This window comes from Notolepis coatsorum, assembly GCF_963971535.1.
Source record: "Notolepis coatsorum genome assembly, chromosome: 7".
Lineage (NCBI taxonomy): Eukaryota > Metazoa > Chordata > Actinopteri > Aulopiformes > Paralepididae > Notolepis > Notolepis coatsorum.
Genome location: NC_140171.1, coordinates 140351497 through 140363119, shown reverse-complemented (window position 1 = coordinate 140363119; position 11623 = coordinate 140351497). Strand labels below are relative to the sequence as shown.

At 48.7% G+C, this 11623-nt stretch overlaps 1 protein-coding gene across 1 annotated transcript in view; it reads right to left on the bottom strand.

The window, feature by feature from the left end:
- Window positions 1-2040: 2040 nt before the first annotated feature.
- fhdc1 (FH2 domain containing 1) overlaps window positions 2041-11623 on the bottom strand; it is a gene marked incomplete at both ends in the record, with an annotated part of 64580 nt that continues 54997 nt past the window's right edge. The window contains one exon of the mRNA XM_084318410.1: window positions 2041-4245. Within this exon, the coding sequence (XP_084174536.1) occupies window positions 2041-4245 (2205 nt within the window). The remainder of the gene's footprint in view (window positions 4246-11623) is intronic.

The following is an 11623-nucleotide window of genomic DNA, read 5'->3' as shown; positions in this document are numbered from 1 at the left end:
TATCGATAGCTCTAAGCTATATATATATTCAAAAATAGTATGTCTTTACATTATGTACAAAGTGAATTACTACGCCTGTGGACTTTTAAAACGAAGAGCCGAGTCACTATTTCAGTCCGGGGTGGGGATGGAATGTATTTCTACTCTTATTTACAATTCAGGAGTTTTCTACATGTGATGGGAGCGGCTACACTGGGTTTTAAAGGAACACACCAACTTTTTGGGAAATTATCTACCGTGGAGTTAGACGAGCAGATACTTACCCCTTTCTTCTCTGTGCATGCATTAGGCTTAGGGAACAGCCGCGCCGTTAGCCTAGCTTAGCGTCATTCACTGGAAGTAGGTGTGCCAGTGTAGCCTAGTTCCCAACAGTCACGAAATACACTCCAAATACAACTCCAAAACTAGGCTACACTGGCACACCTACTTCCAGTGAATGACGCTAAGCTAGGCTAACGGTGCGGCTGTTCCCTAAGCCTAATGCATGCACAGAGAAGAAAAGGGTATGTATCTGCTCGTCTAACTCCACGGTAGATGGCAAATAAGCAAATTTCCCCAAAAGTTGGCGTGTTCCTATAAGCTAATTCACTGTCGCTGTTTTCAAGTCAATGGCACGATGCTGTCTGAAAGGCAAGTGGTGTGAAGAGCGTAACATGCGGCTTGGTGATGATAACCCACGTGGCTATCATTGTCATGTCACACAACGTCGATAAAGGGGCAAGCCTAACATAAAACATGAGTTGATAACATTCACAGTAGAAAGATCAATCATCACAAAGGGATTACACAGACAAAACAAGTACATCGAGAATTATAATCTCGCCTCTCCATCTCTGTGTTCAATGCTTTTCTTTCATAGCATTAGCGTTGACTGAAGACTACCTGCAGGAAAAAAAAATACTTTCCTATGTGCACTTCTACTCCGTACGAGAACGGAGGGGTTTTTAAAACATTTACAAACACTGATTACTGAAACATATAGCCTACATACAAATGGTGGAAGAGGTACCGTAGTTGGTATATACTAATCGGTTCACTTTTGTCCCGTACAATCTGATGTACTGGGACAAGGTCAAATGTTACATTGCAGTCGCATCAGCCCAAATGACCAGGTTTCATTCTCGACTTATCCTGCTTGAATAGAACCAATTCCAGACATTCATTCTGGCCCAAGTTCCACTGCAATGTTACTGAGGTATCAAGCAGGGAACCAAAAAAAGGCAAAGCAAACAGAACAGTACTCGTAGGAACGCGAACTGAAGCGGAAAAGTCACAATAGCAGCAGTGAGGTAAGACTTAGAACCCTGAATCAAGGACGCTGTAACTCAAGTATCCAATTGTCAAAGCTAAGTAGCAGCAATAGTGTTTTTTCTTTATCTACAGTTGCATCGACTACAATCACAGACAGTAGTATATAATAGACACTAAGCAGGCAAAAAGGCTCCTGTGTAAGAGAATAGAACTGTTCTATTCTAATAAGGGGGATTTGCCATTTGTCGGTTAAGAGTATCCCCCTCAAATCATTGGAAAATAAACAGTGTGAAAAAATAAATCGTTTCTCTCGACAAAGTTGTCGTACGTGGAACAGTGCATTGCATCTCGCTCATACGATTGATATAACGATGGTGCAGGGGGGGCTACACAGAGCAACATCACATGGATGAAATGAAATGAGATGAGCTTGGTTTGGTTGTTGAACCAGATTCCAGAGTTTTTTTGCATTATTACATTAGCCCTTTCACTACCACACTACAGAAGGTTAATCTTTCACTACCACACTACAGAAGGTTAACCTTTCACTACCACACTACAGACGGTTATAACGGTCTAGTGTGGTAGTGAAAGGGTTAACCTTCTGTAGTGTGGTCGTGAAAGGGTGAATCTTCTGTATTGTTGCAGTGAAAGGGTTAACCCTTTGGTAGTGTGGTAGTGGTGAAAGGGTTAAAGTGAGTTTAGAGTCTGTAAATAGGGAAGGGAACCGAAATTTGACGTGATTTACTTCTTATATATATACGTGAAAAAACTGTTTCCTCTTGCTCTCTACTTCCAGCTTGGCTTGGAACTCCTGGTGATCATTGCCAAGTCTTTGGATTGGAGGGGCTTCTCAGAGAAGATACTGCTCTTGCCAGGATCTTCGCGTGGGGGAGGCGGCGGGGGGGGAGTCTCACTGCGATATGTGCTTCGAATGGTCGTCTTCATCACACTCTGCACTGGACGCAGGCCGGCGGCACCCTGGGGCTGCTTCTCCTCACCGTGGGGAGTGTACTGCCCACTAGTGGCCGTAGTAGTGTAAACCGGAGGCGATACTTTGATGATCTGCTTTATGGACGGTGTCCGGGGGAAGAGTGAGGGGCTTCGAGAGGGGGTGGAAGGGTTAGATGGGGGGCCTAGGTTCTTGGTTCTGGAGGAGAAAGCTACAGTGTTGCGGGCAAAGCTGGGCACGTCTGAGCTGGCCTTGGGGCAATGGGTCTGGGAGCTGCCGGCTTCAGAGGGGGCTCCAGCCTGAGCCAGGGCTCTCATGGTGGAGCGGCACATCTTCTCCTCTGGCGCAGGCTTGGGGATGTTCCTCACAGGCTTGGCGCTGGGCTTGATGATGGAGGGTTTCTTCGGGGTGGCATCACGTGCCCACCTGGAGATGCTGTTTGCGAAGCTATTCCCGCTCTGGGCTTTAGAGTCGTCTGGAGGCAGACTGGTGGGTCTAGGGGGCCTGGGGGTCTTCTCTGTCCTTCCTCTGGCCGGGGTACTCTGGTCACGGAGGGGCCGGCGCAGCTCGCCACACTCATGACCCGCGGATCTCTCTCCCCGTTTGCAGTTACTTCCCGTCCTGCTGAGCTTGTTTATGGGCACGACCTTGCGCATGCCCTCGTTCTCGTTGGTGGTCAGTGTCCTGACGCCGTGGCTGCACTTGGGCGCTGCTCTGGACGTGGCCGTGCTCTGGGCTGACGTCAGACTGCTCGTCTCCACCTGTCTGCTCTCCGCAGTGTCACAGCTGTCCGTGTCCCACTCTTCAGCGGTGGTGACGGATGGGGTGATGGAGGCTGCCCGCTCATCATCAGACGTCAGTGCTGAGAGCTCATTGGCTGAAGGCGAAATGGACTGGTCATTGGACTCCAGATTGGAAGACAGAGAGCTTGCGTCTTGCTGGGCCTCCAAGACACTGCTGCAGTCTGTACCTTTGAAGTCAGAGGCCAATCCCTCCCTCGTTAGAGGTGAGCTCTCGATCTCAGAGTAATCCAATGCGACGGAGCAATCCGTTTCTGTGCAGTCTAAAATATAAAACACTGGCTTCTTATTGGACACCGATGTGTCTAACGGGAGGGGCGTATCACAGGTTGTTGATGAAACGGTGTCTTCGTCTTCGTCTTTCTGAAGAGAGGTCACTGAATGAGCGGGAGCACCCGTCTCTCTTTCTAACGTCTTATCGCACGGAGGGTTGTCCAGAGCAAGAGTCTTTGGAGGGTTCTCTCTCTCCTCTTCCAAATCAGTCACCGCAACATCCCCCTGGTTTACAAAGTGCATATGATTACTGTTGTTGTTCGGACTAGGAAGGTCAAAGGCTTGAGGCCCACGGACTAGAGTGTGCCTCTCGACACTGATGTTCATGTGTCCTGTAATTGCTGGGTTGGGTTCTTCTTGGGCAGGCTTCTGAAAGGCGTAGCGAGGCAGGGTACTGCCCTCGGACACAGAGGAGTAATTATTGTTGTTGTTATATGGGTCCTCATTAACGCTGAACCCGGGGGAAGAGAACCTGGCCAGTGGACTGATGGGCTCCGTGTCTGCGTGCGGAGACGTTACCGGGACCTGCCGGTCTCGCCCCGGCTCACGGTCTCGCCCCAGCTCACGGTTGTCATCCTGGGACAAGAGCCAAGGGGTGGTTCTCCGTTGGATCGGTCGACCGGGCCGAGGTAGGCTGTTGAACTTGGAGCAGTCCGTGGGATTCCCGACACCTCCGAACAGCTCCAGGTAACCTTGAAGTTCGCGGTCCGCCACGGAGGCCATGGTGTGGCGGTTTCGCCGGGCGCTGACGGAGCGTCCCAGCGGACTGTGGGGACTCTGAGACCTCTGCTGCAGGAAGTCCATAAGGCCCTCCTTGGTGAGCATGTCCACGTCGTTCTCGCTGCTGCTCCGGCTGAAACCCCCGCCGCTCGGGTTGGCGGCACCACCGGACCACGCGACTCGCTTCTCCTCCAGCTCTCTCAGGCGACGCTGTCTGGCCTCCTCCTTTAGCTCACGGTCCAGGTTGTCCTGAGAGAAAGGTATAGAGGGAGGGGAGAAAGAGAGGGAAATATTTGTGATATCGAAAGAGAGAGAAAAGACTATGCCGTTTCAAACTTTTTCAAACCTCAGTCTCAACTTGCCTCAGCATTAAAGGTACAATCTGGAATTTATTTGACCATCTCAAATAAGGCACACTATCTGATTGTAATAACTGGAGGGGCATCACACTTCTTTCTGTTCCCAGCAAAATATTCTGTAAAATCATTATACACCGTATTACATCAGCAGTTGACAAAGTACTCCGTGATGAACAAGCCGGTTTTAGGAAAGGAAAGGGATGCGTCGACCAGATCTTCACTCTCAGGAATATCATAGAGGCTCTACATAAACTTTATCGAGGATGTGTGATGTCAGCATTACTTTTCAACCTTACAATAGACTGGGTTATGAGGAGAACCACAGAAGACAAGGCAAGAGGGATTCGTTGGACCCTCTATTCCACCATTGAAGACCTTGACTTTGCAGATGACCTAGCCCTTCTGTCACATACACACACACATCTACAGGAAAAGACAGACACTATGGCCATCAAGTTGGACTGATTGTAAACAACAATAAAACCAAAGTCATGCCCATCAACACCAATACACCAACACATATAACAATAGAAGAACAGGTCTTGGAAAATTCAGATCATTTCACATACCTTGGAAGCATCATTTACCATTTACCAGCAAGTAAGGACATCCAAAACCGGATTAACAAAGCATACACAACCTTCATAAGACTTAAACAAATCTGGAAGTCAAGCCAATACAGCAACAAAACAAAACTCCGGATCTACCAAAGCTGCATACTCTCAACACTACTATATTCTGATGACAAACAGCAGAGAGGGTAGGATCATTTAACTGAATAATACTTGTGTACATCATTTTGAAGTGTGTGACTAAGAATTGTGTTGTGGAAATTGTTAATTGTAAATTAGTTTCACCCAGCTGACAGAAACTGGAGGCGTGGCCATTGTGCATGTGGCTTTTGTGTAGGTGAGTGGGCACTTGAGACAGGCTTTTCCTATCTGTCACATCTCCAAACAAAAATGGACAAAATCCACACCCAACTAACAATTGCCTCCGCCAACACTATCTCCCCTCCGGATTCAACCCCCCCTCCACCGCCCAACCCCCCTTTTACATCCTTCACTGAAATCACTGCATCGGACCTATCCTCCATTCTCTCTACAATGAAAACTTCAACCTGCATCCTGGACCCTATCCCCTCCATCCTAGTCAAGGCTTGTCTCCCTGCCCTTTCTCCCCTAATCACCTCCATCGTAAACTCCTCTCTGACCACTGGCCTATTTCCCCCCGCCCTCAAAATTGCTTCTGTCACCCCCTTACTAAAAAAACCCGGTATCAACCCTGAAACCCTTGATAATTTCCGACCCATTTCCAACCTCCCCTTCCTCTCAAAAATAATTGAGCGAGCCATTGCCTCCCAATTAAAATCCTACCTCGACAACAATAACCTTTATGATTTCAATCCGGATTCCGCACCAAACACAGCACCGAAACTGCTCTTCTAAAGGTCACCAACGACATACTCCTCTCTGCCGACTCTGGTTCCCTCTCCATCCTCATTCTCCTAGACCTCAGCGCTGCTTTTGACACCATCAGTCACCCCATCCTCATCACTCGTCTCCAGTCCTCCGTTGGCATCTCCGGAATCCCCCTCACCTTGCTCCAATCATACCTCTCACACAGGCACCAATTCATCTCCATCAACAACTGCAAATCCCCCACTGCCCCCATCACTCATGGTGTCCCCCAAGGCTCAGTACTTGGTCCCCTGCTCTTCATCCTCTACATCCTTCCACTTGGTCTGATTCTCCGCCAACATGGCCTCCGTTTTCACTGTTATGCAGACGACACTCAGCTCTACCTCTCCACCAAGACTATCACTCCAGCCACTCTCTCCACCCTCACCACCTGCCTCACAGACATCAAAACATGGATGCAAAATAACTTTCTCAAATTAAACTGCAATAAATCAGAAATCATCATTATCGGTCCAAAATCCCTCACCAGCCACACCCAGGATTTCACCCTAAATATTGATGGTTCCATTGTCACCCCCTCCACTCACATCCGTAACCTTGGCATCATCCTGGACTCCACCCTTTCTTTCCTCCCCCATGTGAACCACATAACCAAATCGGCCTTCCATCACCTCCGGAACATTGCTCGTCTCCGCCCCTCCCTATCACTCTCCGCTGCTGAAACACTGGTTCATGCATTCATATCATCAAGACTAGATTACTGCAACAGCATCCTCTACGGCTCACCAAACACTATTCTCAATAAACTCCAATATGTCCAAAACTCTGCTGCCCGCATGCTCACCTACCCCAGTCGCTCTGATCACATCACCCCTGTCCTCCACGACCTCCACTGGCTTCCAATCAAATACAGGATACATTTTAAAATACTACTCATCACATTTAAAGCCCTCAATAACCTTGCCCATCCCTACCTGTCCGACCTCCTCCACCGTCACACGCCCACCCATCGCCTTAGGTCTGCAGATGCCAACCTCCTAACACCTCCCACGACCAAGCTCCGGACCTGGGGCGACAGGGCCTTTGCTGCTGCTGCCCCCTCCCTCTGGAATGCCCTCCCCAGCCATATACGTGATGCAAACACCCTGACATCTTTTAAATCAGCCCTCAAAACTCACCTTTTCAATCTTGCTTTTGACCTCTAATTCTGTTCTTATTTTATTTTGTCATGTATTATTTTTGTTCTGTTTTTGTTCTGTTTTTAAGTTTTGCCATAGTTTGTCTCTCCTGCGTCTTTGAGCACCTGGAAAAGCGCTATATAAGATAGATGTATTATTATTATTATTATTATTATTAAATACCAGCTTTTTCTCTGTTGAAATCATTCTGATGACAAACAGCAGAGAGGGTAGGATCATTTAACTGAATAATACTTGTGTACATCATTTTGAAGTGTGTGACTAAGAATTGTGTTATGGAAATAGTTAATTGTAAATTAGTTTCACCCAGCTGACAGAAACTGGAGGCGTGGACATTGTGCATGGGCCTTTTGCTGCAGGTGTCGCTCATCAGTAATTAGTGATAGTGATTTAAAGGCTTGCTGGCTTAGCGTCAGCAAAGCGTTGAGAGACGAAGAGGGACAAAGAGGAGTCCAAGTGCTAAGTACACCATAATCCTATCTTTCACTCCACTCTGAAAACATTTTCCTTTCCCTCCCACTCTGCTATTTCTCTACTACCTCACTTCCTCCCTACTCCCTGCAACCTTCTCCCTGCCACTCTTGACACCCCAATGTGTCTCATACCTATATCCACAATCTGCTCCTCCAGAACAGATTCAACCAATCCACAGCAGTTTGCTAGCAACCTGGCTAATCTCTCCTACCCTCCTACAGCCACTAATACACCTGTCACAGTACGGGGAGGCTTATGGAATTGTCAATCAGCAGTCAAGAAAGACTTCATTACTGCCCTATGCCCATAGTCAAAATCTGCAGCTCCTGGCTCTAACTGAGACCTGGATAACCCCCAATAACTCATCAACACCTGCAGCATTATCTACAAACTATAACTTCACTCACACACCTCAACATTCCAGACACGGTGGAGGCACTGGCCTCATGACATCTCCTTCATGGGCTACAAACTTAACACCACTCCCAGAACTGTCACTATCTTCTCTCGAATATCATGCAGTATCTGTCTCTAATCCTTTCAATCTCACCATTGTTACACTCTATCGCCCTCCAGGTCAGCTCGATCACTTCACAGATGAGCTGGACATGTTTCTAAGCTCCTTACCGGAAGATGGTACCCCTCTCCTTCTATTGGGCGACTTCAACCTGCCTGACTCATCTCAGTCGGTCCCAGTGGTCTCCCTCCTACAATCGTTTGACCTGACTCCCACCACTGCCATGCCTCCCACCCACAAAGCAGGCAACTCCTTGGATCTCATATTTTCCTGCAACTCCAGCATCATTAACACCACGGTAACTCCCCTACATGTATCTGACCATTCCTTCATATCCTTCTCACTAACTCTCATGCTTAACCGAAAGGTCTTCACCCCAACTCAAACCGTCTCACTCAGACGCAACCTGCCCTCCCTATCCCCCTCCACTCTCTCCTCTGACATACTATCCGCTCTACCTTTGAATGACACCTTCTCTGCTCTCCCCACAGAGATGGCAACCTCCACCCTCCTCTCAGCCCTTGCAACCTCCTTCGACAAGCTCTATCACCTCATTGAGAAACCTGCCCGCCGTTCCCCACCCAGTACATGGCTGACGGATGCAGTGAGAGAACAAAGACAGGTCCTGAGAGCGGCTGAGAGGAAGTATAGATAGTCACGCCTCACTGCTGACATCGACACATATCACAACCTCTTGTTAACATTCTCCAAAACCATTACTAATGCCAAAGCTTCTTTCTTTCACAATAGGATCGAGGCCTCTGCCAAGAATCTTCACAAACTGCATGCTACCATGTCCTCCCTCCTCACTCCCCCCCCCACCCCCTCCTCCCTCATATCTCTGCCAAAGACTTCGCAATCTTCTTTGAGGAAAAAGAAAACATCCGCAGCTCCTTCTCCCAACCCCCACCCATTCCAAATACTGAATCGAGAACCTCATCCTTCACTCTGTCATCTTTCTCTCCCATTACAGAAGCCGAGACCCTGACACTGGTAACGTCGAACCGTCCTACTACATGCCAGCTGGACCAGCTACCCTCCCCACTCCTCCAGACCATAGCACCGGACATCCTCCCATTCCTAACTGAAACCATCAACTCCTCACACAACTCGGGGGTGGTCCCCACCTCCCTAAAACAAGCCAGTCATGCCCCTCATAATATTTTTTTTAAAACAACCCTGAACCCCGTCATAAGCAACTATCGTCCTGTCTCTCTTCTCTCCTTCCTTTCTAAAACACTTGAACGTGCTGTATCCAACCAACTTACTGCTCATCTCTTACAGAATGACCTCCTAGACCCTAATCAGTCTGGCTTCCGGACTGGCCACTCCACAGAAACAGCCCTCATTGCGGTCACAGAGGCACTTCACTTAGCAAAAGCGAAAGGCCTCTCCTCTGTCCTGATTCTCCTAGATCTATCTGCAGCCTTCGACACAGTCAACCATCAGATCCTCCTTGCGGCCCTCGCAGGAATGGGAGTGGCAGGCTCTGCGCTGACATGGCTGACATCATACCTCAATGACCGCTGGAGAGGGACCCTGTCGGCCACCCGCCCCCTGCGGACGGGTGTCCCCCAGGGCTCGGTCCTAGGACCCCTTCTCTTCTCCCTCTACACTAAATCACTGGGTAACATTATCATGTCTCATGGCTTCTCGTATCATTGTTATGCCGATGATACTCAACTCTTCCTCTCCTTCCCTCCCTCATATATCCACGTCTCTGAGCGGATCTCTGCCTGTCTGTCCGACATCTCCGCCTGGATGATGACCAACCACCTCAAACTGAACCTAAGCAAAACAGAATTGCTCCACCTGCCGGCCAAATCCTCCCCCCTGACGACCTTTCCATCACAGTCGAGAATGCAGCTGTGACCGCATCCCCGACCGCCAAGAACCTTGGTGTTGTCCTCGACGACCAGTTGAACTTCTCTGCTCACATCGCAGCGACAACCAGAACCTGAAGATTCCTCCTGAGCAACGTCAGAAGGATCCGCCCCTTCCTGACAAAAGAAGCTACCCAACTCCTCGTCCAATCAACAGTCATCTCCCGCCTTGACTACTGCAACGCACTGCTCGCTGGCCTCCCGGCCACTGCCACCAAGCCTCTTCAACTCATTCAGAACGCAGCGGCCCGCCGGATCTCAAACCTACCGAAGTCGGCCCATGTCACCCCACTTCTTAGGGACCTGCACTGGCTCCCCATTGCTGCATGTATCCGCTTCAAGGCCCTCGACCTAGCATACCGTGCGGCAAAGGGAACCGCTCCCGCCTACCTCCGGTCAATGGTCTCTAACTACACACCCTCAAGACCCCTACGCTCTGCATCTTCTGGCCGCCTCAGAGTTACTCCTATCCAAGCTCCGGGAGGGTCATCAAAGAGAAGTCGTCTATTCTCAGTCCTTGCCCAACAATGGTGGAATGAACTACCCACCCCAGTTAGGACAGCCGGAACCCATCCAATCTTTCGCCGTCGACTAAAAACGCACTTCTTCAACCATTATCTGAAATAATAATAAACAAAAATAATAAATCTAACCCTAACTAACCTTACTGTCATGCACTTGTCCTAATAAACTAACCTACAATGTAACATGCAACACTTTGATGAACATTGTTACTCAGCTGATAAAGTTGTACCCTTCCTTGTAAGTCGCTTTGGATAAAAGCGTCAGCTAAATGACTAAATGTAAATGTATATGGTGCAGAATGCTGGAAAACCACAGAAAGCGACATCCATAAATTATCCACTTTCCACACCTCATGCCTGCGCAAAATCCTGCGTATAAGCTTTTACCACTACCCCATTCAAAAAAGTGCTGATTATCTAAGGGATTGTAATATCTAGTCCTATAAGCTCAACTGATAAACTGGAGAAATCCAGTGACTGCTGTGAAAGTGCAGTTGACAACAAGGGAAAGACCATGTGACGGCTTGGAAAGACAGCTGACAGGAAGGAAAGACCCCAACGGGGCTGTCATGGACTAGCTATCCATGATGGCAGGCTCCGTCGCTTAATTAAGTGCACAAAAGCCACCCCTCATTGCTACGAAAAGTCTAAAGAGAAAAACACCCCTAGAGTCTGCGAGAGCGGGGGCGGAACTCATTGGCTGACCACCCGGTAACTGACCCTGGAATGAACATGACGACAAACCAGATAATCGGCACATCAACTGAAGGACAGAAGCACAGAGTATGTAGTTGTGGCTGGTCCAAGGTAACATCCATCAGAGGCCTACGAATACATCAAGGCCGGATGAAGTGCTTGAAGAAAGTGAGGCCGGGACCTCGCATTGACCATTATCTTCTGAGAGAAAGGTCAAGTCAGGCGAGTGAAGCTCAGCGGCAGGATTTAACCCACAGTCCACCGAGCATCAGTACCCCAGTGGCTGAAAGTAATTCAAGCACATCAGAGAACTTGGAACCAAGTCACTTGCAACCTTCTTTGGAGAAGAACATGCAAGGCCACAGACCTCATGTGAAGTGGCCAAAGTCCAGCAGCAAGAAAGAGTGGGCGACAATCGATGCAGACCTGATAAAAATCCTGGACGGAATCAAAGGAACAGTGGAAAAGAAACTGGATAAAATGGGCAATCTGATCTACTTCTATGGAGCAGAAAGGTTCGGAACAAAAGAGACAGGAAAGAAGGACATGACACC